The 23,230-nt window shown below is 50.8% G+C and overlaps 1 protein-coding gene across 4 annotated transcripts in view; it reads left to right on the top strand.

Annotated features, from left to right (window-relative positions):
* Positions 1–4,580: 4,580 nt before the first annotated feature.
* The window catches only part of Igdcc4 (immunoglobulin superfamily DCC subclass member 4), a 32,368-nt gene continuing 13,718 nt past the window's right edge, over positions 4,581–23,230 (top strand). For all 4 annotated transcript variants that reach the window (XM_020172890.2, XM_074066229.1, XM_020172889.2 and 1 more), the window contains exons 1-5: positions 4,581–4,678; positions 14,296–14,646; positions 15,309–15,450; positions 21,071–21,207; positions 22,514–22,654. In XM_020172890.2, coding sequence (XP_020028479.1) covers positions 4,609–4,678; positions 14,296–14,646; positions 15,309–15,450; positions 21,071–21,207; positions 22,514–22,654 — 841 coding nt within the window. In that variant the 5' untranslated portion in view covers positions 4,581–4,608. The remainder of the gene's footprint in view (positions 4,679–14,295; positions 14,647–15,308; positions 15,451–21,070; positions 21,208–22,513; positions 22,655–23,230) is intronic.

The raw sequence follows: 23,230 nt of genomic DNA, 5'->3' as shown, positions 1-23,230 counted from the left end.
GGGTCTCTTGAGCATGGTAGCCACAAAGTGGTCAGACTGCTTGCACAGTGGCTCAGGGATACGAAGGTGCTTCTCCCCTAAAAGGCCAGGCAAGAGCCACATCCCTTTGTAATGAATTGTAGAAGACAGGCAGCGTCACTTCCACCACGCTCTGTCCTTTAAAATGAAGTCACTTGCCAGGCTCATTCCTGTAATCCTAGCCACTCAGGAAGCAGAGATCAGAAGGATCGAGGTTTGAAGCTAGCCCAGGCAAATTGTTCATAAGACCCTATCTCGAAAAAAAAAAAAAAATCACAAAAATAGGGCTAGTGGAGTGGCTCAAGGTGTAGGTCCTGAGTTCAAACCCCAGCACTGAAAAAAAAAAAAAGAAGAAGAAAGAAGAAAGATAAAAAGAAATGAAGTCACTGGGCTGGGGGTAGAGTGGGAGAGCACCTACCCAACAAGGGCATGGCTCTGAGTTCAAATCTAAGTACTGCCAAATAATAATAAAATAAAACAAGTCACTGCGACTGACCTAGGTTCAAAGGGAAGCAAATCAGACTCCATTTCTTGAAGGAAAGCGTGTCGAAGAACTTGTAGACATGTTTTAAAACCACTATGGTGGTGGATTCTTTCATCTACTTTTCCTGGAATCTGGCTATGTTGCCCAGGCTGACCTTGAACTCCTGGGCCCAGGTAATCCTTCTGTCTTAGCTTCCTGAGTAGCTGGGACCAGCTAAGCCACTGTGCCTAGCAACTAATGACTTTTTTCCATGGCACTGAGACCCAGGGCCTCATGCATGCTAGGCAAGCACTCTACCACTGAGCTGCACCCCAGCCTGGCTGGTGACTTTTGATTAGAAGACTGTAACATTCTTCTCTGACAAGGGCAAGACGATGCAAACCTGCACTGTTATTTTGTCCTTTGCATCAGGCTACTGCAGTCCAGCGTCAGGGCCTCTCATTCCTCCTGTCACATACGTCTCAAGGTTCAACATGGCTATTTTTAAAGCAATATCTGAATACCTGAGACTGACAAGTTTCAAGTTCTGAACAATAAAAAAGACATGAAGTGGTTAATGGTGTTTGCCTGAGCATTCCTGGGCCCTTCACTGACCTCTAGAACACCTCAAATACACTTGAAGGCTTTCCAAGGTACCATTTTTATTTATTTTCTTTGGCGGTACTGGGGTTTGAACTCAGAGCCTCAGACTTGCGCTACCATTTGAGTCACTCCCCAGTCCCTTTTTGCTTTAGGTTATTTTTTCAATAGGCTTTTGAGTTTTTGCCCAGGTCTGACTTAGGACCATGATCCTCCTATCTACATTTCCCAAGTAACTGGGATTACAGATGTGCACCACCACACCTGGCTTATTGATTGAAATAGGGTCTTGATAACTTTTTGTCTGAGCTTGCATCAAGCCTGGATCATCCCAATCTCTGCCTTCTGAATATCTAAGATTATAGGTGCTCAGCCTTCCATAGTACCATTTGAAAAGGGAAAAAAATAATAGAAAATATTGTTGATTGATTAAAACAGATGCTATATCAACTTTTAATGATATGAACTTTTTGGAACCTCTGCTTAGAAGTGGGCATTTTACCCCAGCCCTCTTAATTTTCTCAATGATGAAGGTGAGGCCAAAGAGAGATTAGCTGCCCAAGGTCACACAGCAGGTCTCCATCAGAGGTGGAACAAGACCATGGCTCTTGTTCTTTGTACTGGGCTTGGCTGGCCCAAGCCTGTCTCTCCATCCCCCTCATCTCACACCTACCCCCACCCACAGCCTACATGCTGACACTGGGGGGTTGAACCTATGACCCTGTACATACCCCATCCCTGAGCTACACCCCAGCCCAATACTGAGGTACGAATAGAAACATTAACTGACTGGGTGGCTTGTGGAATTCATCTTTCTATGGTGACCTCCTGCTTGCACATTCATCTGACAGTTAAATCACCAACTGCTCCCCTGGTTGGCTACATGCTTTGTGCCTGCCCTCTTGCCCAGTTCACACCTCCTGCACTCTTGCCCAGGGCTTCCTCGGGAACCCTTCCCTGCTCCCCAAGTGTGGCCTGAGGGCTCTGCCTCCCTGAGCCCCATCACAGCCTGCCACACTGCCTCTGCCACCTCCTGAAGCTTCCCGTGCTCTCAGTGCAGGGGCTCTGCAGAGGGTAGGTCTTCTGTCACATCTGTCAGCTCTACCTCCTTCACTGTCATAGCAAACATTCACAGTAAGCATGATCAATGAATGATGGCACCTTCCTCCTCTTGGCCAAGAGCCAACCCCTCCTCTGCCCCCAACCTCCCTGCCACCTCCGGCCACTTAGGACCTCTTGTCCCTGTAAGCAGTGACTTGTATCTTTTACCCTGGCCCCTGCATGGTGGGGATACTAGTCTAAATGCTTACATGTTAGCAGTGAACCTAGCAAGCAAAAATCCCTGTCCTCATGAAGCCCACACTGGAGTGGGGGTAGGGGGTTCTAAATAGAATAAGTAAAGCAGAGAACATGTTAGAAAGTGCTAAGTGGGAGGACAAGAATGGGGCAGGGGAGGGGATGGGGAGAGTAGGGAGGTGCTGGAGGCACCTTGGCAATATCTTATTGGGGGCACAGATCTCCAGACTTGCACTGGCTGGGAAAAGGTCATGGCCACGACCAAGTTCAAGCAAGGAGACTAGTGTGGCTGGGGGGTGGTGAGTTAAGGAGTGAAGGTCAGAGGGAAAACAAAGCTGCAGATCAGATTGGATAGGCCTATGGGTCATGAGGACGTGGGCTTTGGCTCTGAGCTAGGAGCAGAGACATGACCTCATTTTTACAGGATTGCTCCAGATGCAGTATTGAGAAAAGATTAAAGGGGGGACAGGTGCAGAAACCAGGAGACAGGCGGCTACTGCACCAATCCAGGTAAGCAGCCAGGGGGCTTGGACCTAGGCATGGTGGGAAATGGAGAGTGACAGATCCAAAAGCAGAGTCAAGATGATGATTGCACATTTTTGACCTAAGCTACAGGAAGGATGCTAGGAATTGAGATGGGGAAGAAGGTAGGAGGAGAACTGATGGGAAGATCAGGACGTTGGTCAACTAATGGCTAAAGGAACTGCTGAGCAGAGAGCTGGATGTGCAAGTCTGGCGTTTGGGGGAGACGGTCCAGACTGGAGGTGCACGTTTCAGCATCACCAGTGTAAAGACCCTCTTCAAAACCTTGATGACTAGAAAAGATCACTAAGATAAGCCACTTTGAGTGGCTCAAGTGGTACCTGCCTGGCAAGGGTGAGGCCCTGCATTCAAAACCCATACCACCAAAAAGAAAAAAAAAAATCACTAAAAAGACAGTGTTTCAAGAACAGAGGAGTGGTCCACTAAGTCAAATGCTGCTGCTGAGTTCAGAGAAGAAGAAGAAGAAAAAAGAAAGAAAGGAAGAAAGGAAGGAGGAAGGAGGAGGAGAAGGAGGAGGAGGAGAAGGAGAAGGACAAGGAGAAGAAGAAAAAGAGGAAAAGAAGAAGGAGGAGAAATGCCAGGTCCCATTAGATCTGTAAGGTACATGCATAGTAAGATTAACTGGCAACAGATGATGCAGTCACAAAATGACTCTTAAGACACTGGATTACTTGGAGACACAGGTAATAGAAAAACCATGTCATCTTACAGCTAATACACACTCCTCTTCCCCATCCTAACCTGACAACCGAATCCCTAGCTGTAGGACAAGAAATATTTGTGGGATACTGAGGCAACCAGTCTGGCTAGACCAATTAGAGAAAGTATGGTTGAAGAATGGAAAAAAGAATAGTTGAGTGAATGCTGGACAGCACAGGCAGAATGAAGGAGTGGAGACTCTCTCCTGGGGTCCCAACACCACGTTCAGGTCCTGCATCTGTTCTTCCCTAGCCTCCTGCCCTTAAGCAAGTCCCTTCACCTCCCCAAGCCTCAGTTTCCCCACATGTAAACACCCTCCCAGGGTTGCAGTGAGGTCTGGATACAGTACTGACTGTGGTAGACAGAGGGAATGCCCTACAAGAGCGAGGAAGGAGGTCAAGAGAAGCCCTCGGCTTGGAATGGCAATGGCAATGGGGATGAAGTGGGACCTGTCACGGCCTCCATGCGTCTCTTGGTGCAGCATTCAGACCACGACCTGAGCCAGAATGGCCAGGGCTCAGGTGGCAAGAGGGGCCCCCTGGTCAGCGCCCTTGAACTTGAATTTGCCTCCACCGAGCTGGATGAGACTCCGAGGCAGCGACAGGGAGAAGAAATGGAGACACCGAGGCAGAGAGACCTGGAGACTCGGAGACACGAGACAGACACAGAACCAAGCGGCCCAAGAGGGGCCCCGAGGCGGCCGGAGAGGGCGAGGCTTTCGGGCGGTGGCGCGGGAGCGGGGCACTCGTTGGGCGCCCCCGCCCGGGCCGCTCGCCCAAGATGGCGATGGAGGGGCGGGAGAGGCGGCCGCGTCCCCGGCCCCCGCGCCGGCCCCCGCTCGGGCCCGGGCCCCCGAGGCCGCGCCCCCGCCCCCGCCCGCGGCGCCGCGCCTCCCCGGGCCACTGACGCCCGCCCGGCGCGCCCTCCCCCCGCGGCGGCGGCCGAGCGCGGGGAGGTGGCGGCGGCGGCGGCGGCCGGAGCCCGGCCCCATGGCGCGGGGGGACGCTGGCCGCGGCCGCGGGCTCCTCGCGCTGACCTTGTGCCTGCTGGCCGCGCGCGGTAAGGGCGGGCGGGAGCCGCGGCGGTGGCGGGAGCGGCTGCGGAGTGTCGGTGCGCCCGCGCCCCGAGACTGCGCGGGGCTGCGGGGCTGGCGTGTGTCCCCGGTCCCGCGGGAGCGCGGGGCTGCGGGCGGCGGGCTGCGGCCGGGGGGCGTTTGCCGCGCATCCTCGTCCGCAGGGGGAGTTGTCCTTGGCTTGCAGAGTCCGCAGTCGTGTGTGTGTGTGTGTGTGGCTGGGGGGGTGTGGGGGGCGCCTGAGGGCGGACGGGTCCGCAGTGCGTGCCACGGTCGCGGCGTGGCATCGCTGGCGCGGGGGGCTGCGGGGTCGGAGCTCCGCCTGGCCCGCGCGTGTCTCGGGGTTGAGAGTATGTGGAAGAGGAGGGGGCTGGGAGTGTGTGCCCGCACCTCCATTCGTGCCGGGTGCGTGTGTAACTGTTTGTGGGGCTGAGCTGGTATTTGGCCTTGGCTTTTGGGGAGAGTCCTTGCCCGTGGCGGGGACGGCGGGAGATTCTGGGTTGGCTGGGGGGGGGGGTGCCGATAAGAAAACAACACTCAACTTTGCCCAGTGGGTGTGGCCCCTGGGGCAGGTGGCGCTTGGGGTGTGTGGAGGTGTCCCCCAAACCCGTGGTCCCTAGTGGGCTGGGGGAGGGGGCAGGAAACCAGTTGCTTTGGTGAAGGTGTCCAACACTCCCAGGTTGGGAAGCATGTCACTTCTGCCCCACCCCCAAGAGCCACAGGGGTTGCGTGCACGAGATCAACGAGACCACCTCCTGTCCCTCACCCCAGTGCGAGGTTGGGGCAGGGGTAAGAGTCAGAGCTGTCCACGCAGGAGAAAGGGCTGGAGAGGGAGTGATGGAGTCCCCAAGGGTGTCCACCAGGGCTGCTCCTACCCCAGCCCTCTGGCTTTCGGTCGGGTGTGCGTTTGCGGGGCGGCCCCCGGGAGGGTAGGTGGCCGGGCAGGGAGGGGGATGGGCTGCCCGCTTTGTTCGCTTAGTTCTTGCCTTCCCGGCGAGGGGGGAGCTGAGGATGTGTCCCGGGCGAGTCAGGGAGGGACTTGGCGGTGGGGGTGGGGAGGGGGATTTCTCTCCAGCTGCTGCGGCTTTCCAGAGACACAGCCAGGCCACGTGGGAGGGAGGCAGGGAGGGCGGTGAGGGGAAGGAGCCTCCGCCTGGCCAGCCCCAGGCCCATCTCCAGGAAAACAGCGGGTGGGACAGTGCTGGGAACTGCTCAGACCCCCTTTTTCCGTGCAAGACACGCCCCTTTCCAGACCTGACTGCGGCCTGGGCTGCCTGGAGAACTGGGGGCCCCAAAGTGGTCAGGTGAAAGGGGCGGAGAAGCGTCCGAGAGGCTGTGTCCACTCGGAGCCCGAGGGATTAAGGAATAGTTGTGCCTCCCCCTCCCCCCTCCGTTCTTCCAAAAGCTCCTGGAACGAGCCCAGTGTCACCCAGCAAAGCGGGACCAGGGCTGGGAACTGCATCCGCGCGCCTTAACAAACACGATCGGGGCCTCTGGCAAGGGGCTCCTGAGTGCACAAGGCACAAGACGGTGGAGGGCCGGAACTGGGGCTCCTTCTGGCTGCCCTGCGAATGGCTACAGCAACTACTGTGCTCACCCTGGCTTACCTCTTGTAAGTGTGCTAAGCTCTGCAGGCCTGGGAACACTCCTGGAGAGTTCTCAATGGTCATCCTGAGCTGGACCAGCATGGGCCTGGTGGTGACAATGTGGCAAGTAAGGAGGCAGATCCCACCTGGCACTAAGTTTGCAGTCTTAGAGTATGTGTGTGTGTGTGTGGGGGGGTGTTACCAATAAGTACCCTGCAGAAGAGGGATTCCTGAGCCAGTCTGAGATCAGGAAAGGCTCCCTGGATAAAACGGTGATAATAGGATTAAAAGAACATGGCATGGGAGCAGTCCTGTAGAAGGAGAGTGATGATGGGGAAAGTTCTAGAGAGAACAGCTTGTGCTAACACTGGGGTGAATTAGTTGGTTGAGTGAAGCTAAAGCTGGCTAAACTTTAAGGTACAGGGGGTAGGAGTTGGACAGGTGAGGAAGGGATGGACCATAGATTGTGGAGTGTCAAGAGATGAGGCCAAAGAGGGGGCTAGACCCAGCTGGGGAAGAGATAGTCAGCCTGCCCAAGATTTCTGCCTCAAGAGCCCCTTGCCCTGCTCAGCCCTGCCGCCTGCCCTGGGCGGGTTTTAAGACCAGTCTTGCATCAGCTCCCTGCAGCCAGTGTGAAGAATCGATTGGCCAAAGCTAGTGACAGGAAACACCAGGTCCTTAGGAGGCTGTGGTAGTAATCCAGAAGGTGGCAGCTAGTGTGGTAGCAGTTGGAGTGGCCAGGGGACTAGTTTCTAGGGTCAGGACAAAGCCAGTGCCTGCCTGCTCCCCTAGCATTGAGCCCTGTGAAGACATTTTACGGGAGTGGGACTCCTGTCTGAGGGCACTTGTGGAAAGCTGAACTCTTCAGTCACATGTAAGAAGTGGGGCTCCCCTTCCACCCAGGTGGAAATTTAGAGTGTGAGTAAGCCTAGGAAGCCTCCTTCCCTCTCAGTCCAGAGCCTCAGAGGCCAAGCTGGGGAGGGGGTCTTCTCTGACCCAGTTAAGAGCCAGGTCAAACATTGGGAGCTTTTCTTTCTTTCTTTTTGCAGTGCTGGAGTTTGAACTCAGGGCCTTGCAAAAGGGTTTGACCACTTGAGCTACACCTCCAGGTTTTGTTTTGTTTTTTTTTTGTAGGCACTGGGGTTTGAACTTGGCCTCACGAGTACTAGGTGGGCATTCTACCACTTGAGCCACTCCACCAGCTCTGTTTTGTGTTGAGTTTTTTCGTTATAGGATCTCACAAACTGTTCACCCAGGCTGTCTTCCCATGGTCCTCCCAATCTCTGCCTCCTGAGTAGCTAGGATTACAGAGATGAGCCACTGGTGCCTGGCCCTCCAGCTTTTCTCAATTGTGAATCTTATCCAGAAGTTATCTAAACCTTCACTAATCATGTATATATTTTTATGGTCTCATTAATCACACATTTATATGCTAAGTTAGCATTTCCTCTTTTCTCCTAAATGTATCTCTTGTGAGTTAATGGGTCTCACAATTACAGTATCTTGGAATGTGAGCATTGAAAGAAATGTAGAAATAATTTTAGCATGAGTTCATTTTACAGATGAGAAAATTGAGTGACTTCCCCCAGTTACATGGTTAGGGACTGAACTGGGGCTAGAATCAGCCTCTAGCTCTTGGACATTGCACTTACAAGGCTTGGACAGCCACCATTCCAGGGATTTTGTACAAGTTCACCCTCTCTGCATGTCTGTCTTCCACATGAGATCTTAGCAGCTTGAGGCCCTCACCCCCTCAGTGAGTCTATTTGGGATCCCCCCCCCATTCCATCTGCCTTCTATCCCCTCCAGTCTCTAAGGTACAGCACTCCAGCTTGATACAGAATTCCAGATGCAGAACAGATGCTGTTGCCACGGGGCTCCCAGTTCCCAGGGGAGCAAGGGGAGGAGCAGAAATGGCTCTGAGGAAGAGGACCCCAACCTGGTCAGAGGAGGGTGATGGGAGCTAGGGGCCAGGAAGGAAAACCAGAGAGTTGGTCCTGGGCCCCACGTGCTGTCCTCTGCACCAGCCATGCTGCTGGCTAATGCTGCCCCCTGCTGCAGCTGAGCATCTGGATTTAGAGGACCATGAGGTTGTTGGGGTCAGGGAAGCCAAGGATCAATAAGCTGTCCCTGGGGTGCAGACCCAAGATTCCTGGATGATTCAATAAGGGGCTCCTTAACCTTGTCACATAGCTTGGAGGACAGAGTTCAGAGATCTGAGCAGAGCATATGGGGAGACAAGTGGGCGCAGAGGAAAGGTGTTTTTAACCAATGAGCCACACAGGAGAACAGGCAAGGTAAGGAGCTCCTGTCCTGGTAACGTTTAGGTGGCCCTCTGTCCCTCCCTTCCTTCCTTCCCTCCCTGTTGTGTTAGTGTCTTACTGGTCCATCTCTGTGTATTATTGACTTCACCTGCAGCCTAAAGGAGTTTCTGTTTTTTACACAAAGGAAACAGACTTGGAAAAGGGGCTCTGTGTTTTTTGTTTTGTTTGATTTTTTGAGACAGCATCTCAGTGTATAGCCCAGGTTGGTCTTGAACTCAAGATCCTCCCAACTCAGCTTCCTGAGTGTGGGGTTTACAGACATGTACCACTGAGCTCAGTTTTGTATCACTACATGTCTACCCAGCCATTCAAGGAATATTTATTGAGCACCCAGACAGTGTGCTAGGCACTGTTCTAGGCACTAAGGATTTAGAAAGCTGACTAGGACATAATCTCAACAGTTTGCTGCATAGGTGGGGAGAAGGGCAAGACAAAAGACTAGAGTGATAACTGCAGTGACCTAGGTGCAGTGATCCTGGGGGGTGTAAGAAGGAGAGACTTCTAAATCAGATGGGAGAGGAGCAGGGCTGCTGCATGTGATTTAGCCAGCCAGGTGCCTTCAGAGAACTGGGAGTCATTTGCTAGATGTGGGTGGGGTGGGAGGGAGCAGGTCAAGCTGTTGTGTCTCTGAGGTTACACCGCAGGGCTGAGGCTTGCCCCCTTGGGATTGCATGGGAGGAGGCATGCCTGAGGCCCTTCTGTGTCCTTGGCAACCACAGCCATCCCTACTGTCCCTCCAGCTGTTGGAGGGAGGGATTCAGTGTGCTATAAGAGAGTGGCCAAGTTCTGGAAGAAATTGACTAGTGTCCCCTGGTGTCAGGAAGAATTGTCCTTCCACTGGAAACAAGTTATAAATCTATCAGGTCCTGAAAGTTAGAAGTGACAAGGCACCCATGGCTGTGGCACGTGCTTGACCTCTCTCCCCTCCCCCACCCACATGCCTCTTTCCTGTCCCCTAGAGAATGGAACTTACTACAGGCTCTGGCTGAACCCACCAAACAGCACTAGGCTGCGCTGGGCCTTGGGTTCTAATTGGCACATAAAATCTAATTTATTTTATAAGTGAGTACAATAATCTGTTAGAAAAAGGAGACTGAGAGAGCCCTCTGTCTGTAGCAGGGTCTTGTTGGAAAGATTGAGAAGGAATTGTTGGAGAGGGAAGCCCCCTTGAGGCAGAAGGCTAGCATGCAACAAGTGTCCACTGGGCACCTGTGCTGTGTCTGCCCAGTGCTGAGAGGGATGGCTAAAAATGCTGGGGGTGGGGGCTTTGGGCAGGGGGGTGGCAGGAGAAGGGTAGCTCTGAAGCCCCTGGAAAAACAAGGTCCACTCCCCAGAACATCACTTTTACAAAAAGATATGGTGGGGGAGAAATCATCTTTATATTGAAACAAACTTTTGGGAGGCTGAGATCGGCAGGATCTCGGTTCAAGGCCAGCCCAGGCAAATAGCTTGCAAAACCCCTATCTCCAAAATAACCAGAGCAAAATGGACTGGAGGTGTGGTTCAAGCAGTAGGGTGTCCGCTTTGCAAGCTCAAAGTCCTGAGTTCAAACCCCAGTCCACATAAACAAAAAAAACCACTTTGCTCTGTTATGGAACAGAATGTAGTAGGATTAAAAATTAAAACATTTCAGGCAGCCAGTGAGCATCATATGTATGTTTTCTGTTGTTGGGAGAATTTTGATGAAAATGTTTGAGACATTTGGGCAAACTGAAGAAGAGAGGAAAGAAACTGACCCAAGGTTATATAACAAATGATTGGACCTAGAACCCAGGTCGTGGACGCTGAGGCCAAAGCTTGTCCCACCACATCTTGTCTGTCTAGGTGAGAGGAAGAATGGGCAGGTAGTATAAGACTTAGGAGGAACTGCACCTGGCAGGGCAGCCTCACAGATGGGCTAACATCTGGGCGGAGTCCCCATGGATGTAAGTCCTGTGCCCAGAAGTGAGACTAATCATGGAGGCAGAGGAAAACTTGTTCAGGGATCAATTATCTCCTCTGTGCTGGGCTTACCTCCCAGACTCTCTCAGAGAGATGAGACCCCTCCCTCTCACCTCAGTTTCCCCATCTGTAGAATGAGGACCTTAGGCTTTGCTAACATTTCCACTAAAATGGGTGGTCTTGGGCTCATGGAACAGTGCTGCTGCTTTCTGAGGGGTCCCCTGTTTTCTCTGCATCCCCAGCACTGTTGGTTTCTGTGTTCTGACTTGCTGGACTCCTCGGAGGTGGGAAAGGCAGACATCTGCTGAACCATGAATATTCAGGAAGGGAATCGGAGCTCCTCTGGTCTCCCCAGCCAGCCGCTGGCCTCTCTGGCTGCCATCCTGCCCGCCAGAGCCCAGGCTGCTGACAAACCCAGCAGCTGCTCGGCCCCAACTGTTCATATTGTTTGTTCAGCGTGGCAGGGGATTTTCCAAGCCCCGGATGGACGTGCTTTAGGGGGGCAGGGAGGCTGCCAGAGAGCTCGGGGATTCATGTCTTGTGGGGCTTTTTTTCCCCTGAAACCTAAGCTGACTGTTCAGTGGCTAGACCCCAGCATTTGGAAACCACTGGGCTGAGAGCCCAGCCTTGCCCTTCCCCAACTCTGAGTTTGAATCATGGAATCCAGAGCTTTGGAGAAGGACCGGATGTTAAGAACAGGAATGAGTGTTATACAGCCTTTTACAGAAATAAATGCCTTTAAAGAATCAGCTCCTAGGGGCTGGTAGAGTGGCTCAAGTGGTAAGAGTGCCAGTCTAACATAAAGTGTGAGACTCTGAGTTCACACCTAAGAACTGCCAAAAAAACCAAGAATGCGCCCCCAGGTTGGAGATGTGGCTCAGTGGTAGAGCACTGGCCCTGAACTCAATCCTAGCAGCACCTCAAAAAAAAAAAACAAAAAAAAAAGAACTGCTCCGTTCCTGGAGTGACTTCCATTAGGCATTAGGCTCTGGGCTGGGTCCCTGACGTGTCATCTGGTTTAATTCTCACGGGCTGGGTCCTGTCATCCACGTCTTACACATGTGGAAGCTGAGACCACCCAGGTGAAACAGCAAGACCATTCCTGTGCCCCAAGGCCTAATGGTCCTTCCACCGCAGTCCATGGCCTGCAGTAGTGTGAATGCCAGTTTGGTTCTCAGGTTAGAATGGGGACTCTGAGGGGTCCTCTGTGAGAGGACTGCCTCTCTCTTTACGACCACCAGAGTGGCTGAGGACAGTCGTGCAGCCAGAGGTGTCCCTCAAAGCCTTTTCTGATGGATTGAGAGAGGCAGTGGCTTTGGGTCAGTTCCTGTCTGTTTGTCCATCCTTCACACTAGAGTATCAGGGTTCTTGCTTCTCTCCTGGCTCCTTGTCTCAGCCAGTTGGAACTTCTCTCCTCAGTCTTGCTCCTTTTTGAAGGTTGTGGGAAGAGAACCTGGGGACATATAGGGGTCTAATCATTGACATGTATGTGTCCAGGTGTTGACAAATGTAGTCGAGACAGGGTACATGTGCATAGGGTAGATTGTTCCTAGCAGTTTGGGTGTGTGTCTAGCTGGTGTCTGTTCAGGTGTGACTGTATGTGTTCACGACAGTGGGTAATCATGCAGTTGTAGAATATCAGAGGTCACTTGCTGTGAGTAAACCAAGCTCCAGAAGGAGACGTGACTGGCCCAAGGCCACACGGCTAGACTGGAACAGTACTGGACTAGAATTGAAAGTTCCCGATTCTCCAGCCCTTCTGCTTTGTGTGCCCCCATGTGGCTCTGCCAGCCCAAACCTGGGCTCATGTCACTTCTGTTCTTGGCTTACTGGACACACCACTCTGCCTTGAATGAGGAGTCAGGCCAGAGGATAAGAAGAGACTGTGGGCCACTGAGTTTTTATGGGACAGGGAGGCAGCAGGTTGCTCGTGGGAGATACAGTGGGGAGAATAATGAAAATGGTGGCAGGGCTGCTGAAATGTTGGCTGAGATAATAAGCATTCCCTTTTGTGGCTTCACTGGCCCTGTCATGCATTCCTTCCCTCTATTGTTCCCTCCTCTTCCCTTTGTGGCAAAGGCTGTTCCAGAGCCCTGGGAGAAAGGGATCCTTGGCTTGGGTCAGGAGTCCCAGGTACTGACCCTACCTCCTGCATGGCCTTGCAGACATTAGTTGCAGGAAGAGCACTTAGCTTTTCCAACCCTCAGTGCAGAAGAGGCCACTGACTCCAGGGGCCTAGACTCAGCCCTGGGAGCCTCCTGTGGGCTTGCTCCTAATCCAGCTTGACCCCAGCCCCTTCCTCCATGCAGATGGGGTCCCCTGGAGCACTTGGCTTTTCCCAGCAGGATCTGCTTACCTGTCTGTTGTGGGGGAGGAGGGGAGTTTGACTTCTTTCATCCAGGTGGCTTCACAAACCAGCTGGGACTTATCTTTGTTTATCCGAGATATATCTGTATAAAGCTAGAGGTATGGCTCAAGTGGTAGAATGGTTGCTTTGAAAGCACTGAGTTCAAACCCCAGTCCTACCAAAACAAACAAACCTGAAAGACACCTCTGTACACACACACTACATACTCCTCCTAATACATTCTCAGTGTTTCCTGACTACAGCATTTCTCTAGCCTATGGTATATTTTTGGTTAGGTCATAGTGGTAGAGATGATGTTAGATTTTAGGGGAGGGAATGACAGCGTGCTAGGCAGTGCTACAGTCTTCTCACACATCCTCTCATTGAATGCTCACAGCGGCCCTGTGAGGGAGGGATTACTGTCTTTCTATCGAGATACAATTCACATACCATAGAATACACCGCTTACAGTGTATGAGTCAGAGGTTTTCAGTGTACTGACAAGGTCATGCAGCCTTAGCCACCTCTAGTTCTAGAACATTTTCATCACCCCAAAAAGAAACCTCATGCTCATTTAGCAGTCACTCTCCATTCTTCTCTGCCCACAGTCCCTGGTAACCATTACTCTACTTTCTGTCCTTATGGATGTGCCTATTCAGGACATTTCATGGAATTGAGATCATGCAGGATGTGGCATCTGTGACTGGCGTCTTTCACTTGTCACAGAGTTGTCAAGGTTCATCCACATTACAGTATGCATCGGTATCCTTTCTTTTGCTGGCTAAGTAATGTATTTTTCCAGTCATCAGGTGAAGAACATGTGGGTTGTTTCTACTCTCTGGCTATTGTGAATAATGCCATTGTAAACTGAGTCTTTCTGTGGGTGAAGAAGTTGGCCAGTGGGGAGACAGGAGCAGAGAAGGGCAGCAGTTGTGCCTGACTTTGGTGGCTCACTACTATAATCTCAGCTACTCTGGAGATAGAGATCAGAAGGATCTCAGTTCAAGGCTTGCCTGGGCAAAAAGTTAGTGAGCCCCCAATCTCAACAGAAAAAGCTGGGCATGGTGGTGTGCACCTGTCATCCCGGCTACAGGAGGCCACAGGTAAGAGGATCAGACAAAAATGCAAGACCCTACCTGAAAAATAACTAAAAGTCTGGGATTGTTGCTGCCTAGCTCAAGTGGTAGAGTACCTAACTCATGAGGCCCTGAGTTCAAACCCCAGGACCACCAAAAAAAAGAAAAAAGAAAAAAAAGGAAATGCAGTAGTTGTCCCAGATCAGAGTTAGCAAGGGGAGAGCTGGGTCCAGACACAGCCTTTCCATGAGTGACTGGCCCCAGTCTCTGGGAGGGTGGCTCAGTTTCGGGGAGGACTTACTCTGATTGCCCTGGTCCTCCTCTTCCCAGGTGAGCTGCCATTGACCCAGGATTCAACTGTGGAGCTGAGCTGTGATGTGGGGCCACTGCAGGTGATCCTGGGTCCAGACCAGGTTGCAATACTGGACTGTAGTCTGGGGGCTGCTGCCGCTGGACCCCCAATGAGGGTGACATGGAGCAAGGATGGAGACACCCTGCTGGAGCACGACTACCTGCACCAGCTACCCAATGGCTCCCTGTGGCTGTCCCAGCCTCTAGCGCCTGAAGACAGTGATGAAGAAACCTCTGGGACCTTGGGGGCCGTGGAGGGCAGCTATTCCTGCCTAGCCCATAGTCCCCTTGGAGTGGTGGCCAGCCAGGCTGTGGTGGTCAAGCTTGCCAGTAAGTGCCTGAGTCTCTGGACTGGAGTCTGGGACTGGGAGGTGTGGGGTGAGGGAAGTGGGGTCTGCACTTGGGTACTTGCACAAACACCTACCTCTTGAACCCACTCCCCCTGGCCTGCCTCCTGTCCTGCTCAGTGGGTCCCTCCCTCGTATTATCCACCCTCACTGTTCAGTATTCCTCTGGCTTCCTCTCTGCCCCCCTGCTCTGCCTTTTCTTGCCCTAGAATGTGGAGTTGTGCCGTCCTCCAGGGAACCTGCAGAAAAGCTCCTTAGAAACTGCACCTGCACAGGGCAGGGACTCTCCCCATCACCCTGTTGGCCTGCCACTCACCCCTAGGGGCTGACAGGAGGCACAGACCATAGTGAAACCATTTTCAGGGCAGAAGAAACATTCATCTTACTTTACCAAGGCCATCAGGCGATGCTGGGCAGGGGAACATTAGAATTCATTCTGCCAACAGCCTCTGACCAGTTATCACCACTTCTCATTCCTTGGTCACCTCTCTTTCCATCTGTGTCTCCTTTGGTCTGGACTTGCTCTGCTATTCATTTTCATGATTCTGTTTCTGTCCTCTGTGTGTGTGTGTGTGTTTTACTGCCTATGCTCTCTGTGGCCTTTCTCCCCCTGCCCTGTCCATGTCTCACTGTCCTCATCCCCAGCACTTGCAGACTTCTCTCAACACCCGGAGTCTCAGACAGTGGAGGAGAATGGGACAGCTCGCTTTGAGTGCCACATTGAGGGGCTGCCAGCCCCCGTCATTACTTGGGAGAAGGACCAGGTGATGTTGCCTGAGGAGCCTCGGTGAGTGTTCTGTGGAGGAGTGGATCCCAGTGGGCAGGGCAGAGAGGGTGCTGGGATGTGCTCAGAACTGGAATTCTTATAGGTAGGATCACTCCATTTGCCTAAACTGACTCAAGAACCAACCACAGCCTGACTCCCAGTGCACTTATAGTTCCAAAGAGCAGATAGACAAGAAAGTTTAGCTCCCTGGAAGGAAAGCCATCCACCCCACTGTGGAACTTAGGTCAGGGTAGTGGTAGAGTTCTTCAGAGCACATCTACTTCACCGCTTTTTTATTGAGGGGACTGAGGTCCAAATAGGACTTGTAGTCTGGCCAAGGTCACATCATGCAGAATGTTGATTGTTCGTTCAGGGCCCTGAGGCTGCTAAGAGAGTTTTTCTTTGAAAGTTCCTCTGGCATTTCCCCCTGGCTTGTGGAACTTCTCTTCCTTTCCCCATTCCACTCTGTGGGGTACTGCCATCTGATAAGTGGGCTGTGGAGGTCCTTCCTGTTTCAGCTTCCTCTCTCTCCATAAAGGTAGGGGGTAGGTAGAAGAGTCCCAGGGAAGGTTCCAGGGCAGAAGAGAAGCAGAAGCCAAACCCTTGATCCCTGCTGTGGCCTCCTGGGTAGATCCAGATGTGCATGCAGCATGGCCAGAAATGAGGAAGCTCATTGTATCTGTGGTCTGTGGGATAATCTCAGGACTCAGTCATCACCCCGTGGATCCTCACACATATTTGGAAATGCGGCCCCCCTACAGTCTTCTACCTAGGTCCCTAGTTACAAGCTCCATCTTTCTCCTGCTGGGTAGAAGTGGGGCTCCTTAGGCTCTGAAAAACTGGCTTCTAGATCACTCTCCCTGGATTCACCTCTTAACTGTAGAGTTGTCCCAGCCCCTCTGGTGTTTGCCCAAGCATAGGTAGGGATGGAAAGTGTAGGAGAAACTCCCAGGTAGAAAAGCCACAGGACATCTGTGAGAGCAAACGTTAAGAAGAAAGGTGAAGTCTGGTGCTGGTGGCTCACACCTGTAATCCTAGGAGGCAAAGATCAGGAGGATCATGGTTTGAAGCCAGCTTGGGCAAATAGTTCGAGAGACCCTATCCAAGAAAACCTATCACAATAAAGGGCTGATGGAGTGGCTCAGGGTGTAGGCCCTGAGTTCAAGCCCCAGTACTGCAAAAAAAAAAAAAAAAAGTGAAGCTACAAGAGCTCTTGTTGCCTTAGTGATGGCTTGGTCCCATTGACCCTTAGCATGCCACTTCTCACCCAGCTTTATTCTCCCCCCATTCTGAAAGTGAAGGGGGAAAAGGGTCCACTTAGATCTTGGTTTCTGAAAGTGTGGCCTTTGTAAAATATTATTCCCTTAAAATCCTTACTCAACAAAATATTCCATGATCAGGTTGGGGACTTGGCTCAAGTGGTAGAGTCAAGGCCTTGAGTTCAAACTCCAATACCACAAAAAAGAAGAAAAGCATGATCAAATAAGATCAGTTGTAAAATGTCTATAACTCTCTTGTGAGGAGTTAGCAAGGCCCTGAGAAGTACTTATGGAAAACTCTAGTAAGCACTGCCTAGGCTCATCTGCCCGTGAACCTCTTTTGCTCTCTCATGAACCAGCGTTCCAGGAGCAAAGCTTGGGAAGTGTTGGCCCAGCCTCTGTAGGGTTGAAATCTTAAGTTCTGTGCTTTCGTAAGGGTAGGTTCTCTCACTACTGTTTGATGGGGCTTCCTGGGAGGCCCAGGAGTCCAGAGCAGGTGAGCTAGGTAAGAAGGACCAAGCAAGAGTGTACTCCTGACAGCCAGCCAGGTGGGAGATGGCAGGAAAGTCTCCATGTTCACCACAGGCCTGCTCTAATTAAAGAGCTTCCCAGGCACCATGCTACACCTTTTGCATGTTTTCTCTCTTAATCCTTCCCAGCATCCTTCACATAGGTATTTCTTATTTTCTGTATTTTTCTATATTTACTTTTAATTTATATTCCTAACAGATACATTCTTAAAACAAAAAAGAAGGAAAATGTTATCTTATCACACATAGAAACCCATCGTTATTTTTGATGTGTATTCTGTAGGACTTTTTTCCTATGTTTATAAATATTCTCTTAAAAATTTTGGGTTTTATTGTATATTACTAGTTCAGTGATCTTTCCTCTTAACACATAATAAACATTCCAGACCTATGGATATGGTTATGGTAGATATTATTGTCTGAATTGTTAAAGGAGGGAACTGAAGATCAGAGACAGAAGTAACTTTCTCCAGGCCACACAGCTGGTCTTCAGAGTGTTGGACTTGGGAGCAGTGACATGGTTAACACACAGGCCTCTCCTAGGCGCAGTTTGGTGGTTGGAAGGGGAAGGAAACTGCAGGGTCTGAAGAAGTTTGTGCTGCAGGTAGGTTTAGAGATTGATAGCCTAACTGGCTCAGCTCAGCCAAGTTTCTCTGCAAACCAGTGAGGTTCAGACTCCTCTCCCAACATCAGGCATCATCCCATGGAGCCACAGGCCTCACCCACAAGGCGGGAGCTGCCAGTTCCTGGGCTCCAGGAGTGTTGGCCCCCAAGTCCTCTGAAAAGCGATCCTCGTCTATAAATAAGCCGGGCTCACATGTCCCAGCACATTGTGTGAGGGAATAAAGAAATGTCTAAAACAGCAACTTGATTGTGGCCGAGGTAGGTATTTTTACATATGCCCAGATACAGTGCATGTGCAAATATGCTATTCATAAACCCAGCCCAGAGGATTGATGGAGACCATATGCCTTGGTGTAGGCTGTACACATGAGCAGCTAATAACCATACAGGCGGGGTAGATGTGCATACTTTTAGAAACAATGGTGAAGACTGGACCCCAAGGCAATTCCCTGGTACTTACACTAATTTCTAATAATAGGGATAATTTTTCTTCCATGGGAAGCAGTAATCAATGAGAGCAGTGTTTCCCAAAGCCAGACATTCACAGCCACCTGCAGAGATTAAGCCATCTTTATACCAGTTGCACAATCTCACTTACCTTTCCTTTACATCAAGTTGCTCTCTCATAACTTCAGAACATTATCAAGCTGGGAGATGTGGCTCACACCTGTAATCCTAGCTACTCAGGAGGCAGAGATCAGGAGGATCGAGGTTCAAAGCCAGCCCAGGCAAATAGTCCCAAGAGACCCTATCTCACAAAACCCTTCACAAAAATAGGGCTGGTGGAGTGGCTCAAGGTGTACACCCTGAATTCAAGCCCAGGACTGAAAAAAAAAAGACATCCTCTTACTGCAATAAAATGGAAAGCCAATGACACTTACCATCAATAGAAGGCAGCCATAAAATAATACACAACTACTGGAATAACAAATGTGTCTGAGTCCATTTGAAATCTTTTTTTTTTTTTTTTGGTTTCTTTTGAAATCTTTTGGTTACCACCATTAACTTAAATAAGCTGCACTCCCTTATTGTACAGCCTCCGCCAGACTCTACCACCTGTCAGCCTCATGGGGCCGTCAGTGATTGGCCCCTTTCCTTGGGTGGATCTCTCAGAGGCTTAGTATGGAGCTCCTTGGCCCTGGGGAAATTCAGAGCACCTGTGTCATTTCTTCTGCATTCTTAGATACCTTGGCCCAAGTAAACTTTTAAGGCAGCTGACTTAGGCTTGGGCATGGAAAAAAAAAAAAATTCCTTCCTTTTGATTTTTTTTTTTTTCAGTACTGGGGTTTGAACTCAGAGCCTACACCTTGAGCCACTCCACCAGCCCTTTGTTGTGAGTTTTTTCGTCCCTTGTCTAACGTGAGCTCATAACATGTTAAGAGGGTTAAGTAGACAGCACAAGACTTAAATAACTCATTTTTCAGCTGAGAAAAGCATGACATGTAATGTCACTTGCTAAAATCACAATCATTGGAACCAGTTTCCAGTTCTCTCCACCATGCCTCTACTGCTGCTTTTCTCTTTTTTTTATTAGGATATATTCATTATGGGGGGGCGGGTTCGTAGTGATGATTCCGATTGGACTTATATTGTGTATTATTTACAATTCCCTCACTGTCTCTCCCCCACTACTCCACTACTGCTTCTGTATTGGAGCCTGGAGTTACAAAACAAAGTGTACAGGGGCACATACTTTTAAAACTTTAAAAATTTCTAGCCCAGCACTAGGGAGGTGGAGGCAGGAGGATCAAGAGTTCAAGGCCAGTCTGGGAGACATAGAGAGATCTTGTCTCAAAAACCCAAGGGCTAGGGATATAGCTCAGTGGGACACCACTTGCCTAGCGTGTACAAGGCCCTGTTTTCTAGCTTTAACACTAAAATGAATAAATTTTAAAAATCTGTGTTTCCAAACTAATAGAATTCATTGCAAAAAACATTTTTAAAGCTCAACAAATAAGAGTCCTCAGTACTTCCACTCAGAGAAAATCCCATGAACTATGAGAATTTGCCAACCTTGATTTTTTTCGTGTCTAGCCTAACCTATCATTTATCTATTTTCCAAATATAGAATTGCTTCATAAACACCAACTTGTGACTTTTTCCTGCACTAGCCAATATATCTTGGAAATCTTTCCAAGGACAGCTCCTGAAAACACATTTTAACAAGATAAAAGAGAGTTCAATGAGCACTACAAGTGGCTCCATGCCACCTCTGCTGTCTGCAGCAACAATACCATATCTGGGGAGAGGCATACATTCATTCAGTCATTCTACATGCACCATTAAGGAAATGCTCTTTGTCAAGGGTAGTGTTAGTTCCTGAGATTCGGTGTGACTTCCTTGGAAAGACCAGAGGCCTTTGGGGTTAGAAAGTGGGGCAGCTCCTGGCATCACAGTCAAGCTTACTGGACTGCAGGAGACAGAGGGAAGAAGAATCTTGGAGCAGAGCATTGGGTGCAGCAGCCCTGGATGAGGGCTGGGCTTCAGATCAGATGGTTTCACATGTCCTTTCCTCACTTGCCCGTTCCCATCTGTTGTTTTGTGGAAGAAGCCCAGCGGTCCTGGACTTGGCTTTTCCTTCCACCCTCTCTTGCTTCCCTGTCCTTCACCCCAGGACAGAGAAGGAGAGGAAGGAAGTAATATAGGCAATAAGTCAAAAAAAAAATCCAAATTGTATAAAAGGACCTATAATTAAAAGTCTTCCCACACTCCCCTCTGAAGATCCCAGGTGACATTCCTGGAGAAAACCACCATTAACAGGGACATCCAACGCATATGTAAACATAAGCACATGGGTCCCCACATGTGTTTGGTAGAACACATTTTGGAGATCTCTCTCTGTGAGCACTCATGGAACTGCTTCCTTTTTAACAGCCACCTAGCGTTCCATTGTAGAAAGTACCCAAACCTATGTAGCCCATCCCCACCCCACACTTGGACACAGAGACATATGTTTCTGTGCACATATATAAGATTATCTGTGGGACAGAGTCCTAGAAGTGGCATTGCTGGATCAAAAGGTCCGTGCAGTTTTGATGTTGAGCCATTAACAGCTTGCCCAAGAAAGAGCAAGGAATGTGCTGGATGGCCACCAACAGGGCAGGGGTGCCTCCACCCCAGCCTTTGCCAGTCTGATAGGTGAAATGGTATCTTTTGGTTTTAATTTGCATTTCTTTCATTAGGAGCCATCCTCCCACCTCACAGTCGCCCTCTTCTCCTTCCCCAAAGGCTCGTTACTCTGCCCAACGGAGTCCTCCAGATCCGGGATGTTCAGAAGAGTGATGCGGGCTCCTACCGCTGTGTGGCCACCAACTCAGCCCGCCAGCGCGTCAGCCTTGAAGCCCCACTCATCGTGGCCCGTAGAGGTAAGGGGCCCATGGATGGGAAACCTGGGGAGCTCTGAAGCCAGCTGCCTGGGAGCTAAGAAGGGCTACAAGAGGTCCTGGTGATACCTTTACACAGGTGACAGTAGTAGTCCCATCGGGCAAGTGAGGTGATGAATCCAGACAGGGCAATGCCATCCACCAGACAGAACAGTACTTGTGGCTGGAACCCAAGACCCCAGCTCCCAGTGTGGGGCTTCTCCCTTACCACAGAGTCTCTGTGGCCCCTTGGATTGGATGGGGACTAATAGCTCCCTATTAGTGTCTGAGGAGGGGTGTCAGTGCCCTGCAGCCCTGACCCCACTCCTTCTGTGTACCCTGACAGCTCAGAGTACTGGGATTCATCCAGCCCTGCTTGCTTAGTACTACATCTAGCTTCCTGTAGCTTATGCTCCTGACCTCTTCTGCCTTGCTTTGAAAAGCTCCCATACCAGTGTGATAGGGGTAGGAAGGACACAGGCTTTGGGATCAGAAAGACCTGTTTTGACTTCTGACTTTCCTACTCACCATCTTCATGACACTGGACACCTTATCAAATGTCTGGCTTTTGAAAGACAGGTTAGAATAATAGCTGGAATAAGAATAGAAAGTGCCTGGCAGCCTAGCAGGTGCTCAACAGATCTTACTTTGAGCCTTCCCCAAGGACCCCTCTCACTTGCCCCCTTCTCCTGCCTCCTTGTCCTTCCCTCCCCCTGCTCTTCTGTCCCTCAGCTTTTGGTCTGCTCCTAGGCTGCCTTACTGTCCTACTGCTTTTGTTCTCTGCCTCCACCTGCTGGACAAACTGGGTATTCACCATTCTGCCCAGAGGGCAAGGGTCACAAGAAATTGGCAGGGTTCTAGAAGCTGCCATGCCAGCAGAAACTAGAGCCCACTCCCTGCCTTTTCCACACAGGAACCCCCAGCTCTTTGGGGAAGAACTTGCCTGAGGTCACCCGGTGTGTTAGTGCTGAAACTAGAAACTAGAAGTGCTGGGTCCAAGGCTGGTGCTCCGTGCAGGGCCCTGGAGCCCTCTGCCTAGAGGGGGCTGGACTGGAGGGAAGGATGGGGGTAGGTGTGGATTTAACCAGTCCTTTCTCTGGAGCTGTTGGAGGCCATTCTTCTGGTTCTAAGAGAATAAGCCTGAGTTCCAGTCCCAATTCTGCTGAACTTGGTGGCTACTGTCCTCATTTCCCAGACAGAGCCACTGCTGCCCTTGTTGCTCCTGGTTACTGGGAGCAGCAGTGAGGTATCTATCCCATGTCTATCATGGCTAATGGTAAGGGTGCCTGCTGGCCTGTCTTCTCTCCAGGATCCCTAGTGGCCACCAGGGGGCAGGACGTGGTCATCGTGGCAGCCCCAGAGAACATGACTGTGGTGTCAGGACAGAGTGTGGTGATGGAATGTGTGGCCTCCGCTGACCCCACCCCTTTTGTGTCCTGGGTCCGACAGGGTGAGTGGAAAGGGAGGGGCAGGGGAAGACCAGCGGGCACAGAAAGGATGGGGTAGCATCTCACAAGTTCCTAAATCAGGAAGCTGTTTGGGTGACCACTCTGGCCACCAACATCTGGTGTGATGGGGACTGGGTGTGGTGGGCAACAAGGAAGGGGCTGCATGGGTGAACCTGGACATACTTAATCATCAATCAGAGCACTTTGGGTCTGCCACTCACTAAACCCTTCCTGCAACTACTGAGGGGGAGTTTGGTCTTCCTTATTTCTGGTCCTCACAACAGTGTTGCAGGTAAGTGTTTGAGAGCTGGGAAGATGCCACACAGCCCTGGGTCTGGTCCCCAGCACTGAAAATATAAATAAAGGTAAAAGTCCGCACAGATCCAAACCGTTGGTCTGGTCAGACTTTACCCACCTTATCTTCATCACAGTGCTGGACTGAGACCACAGGGAGCATGTCCTCTTGAGAAGTGAATTTGGTGGTAATCAGAACAGTGGTGGCTGACCAGCATGCTGAGGACATACTCATGCCTGCACTGCCCACAGAGTTTCTCAGATCGGGTTCTTTACCTCTCAAA

Source organism: Castor canadensis, chromosome 2, assembly GCF_047511655.1.
Source record: "Castor canadensis chromosome 2, mCasCan1.hap1v2, whole genome shotgun sequence".
NCBI classification, from domain to species: Eukaryota; Metazoa; Chordata; class Mammalia; order Rodentia; family Castoridae; genus Castor; species Castor canadensis.
Note: the sequence above shows the minus strand (reverse complement) of the source record. Positions and strands in the feature narration are given on the sequence as shown.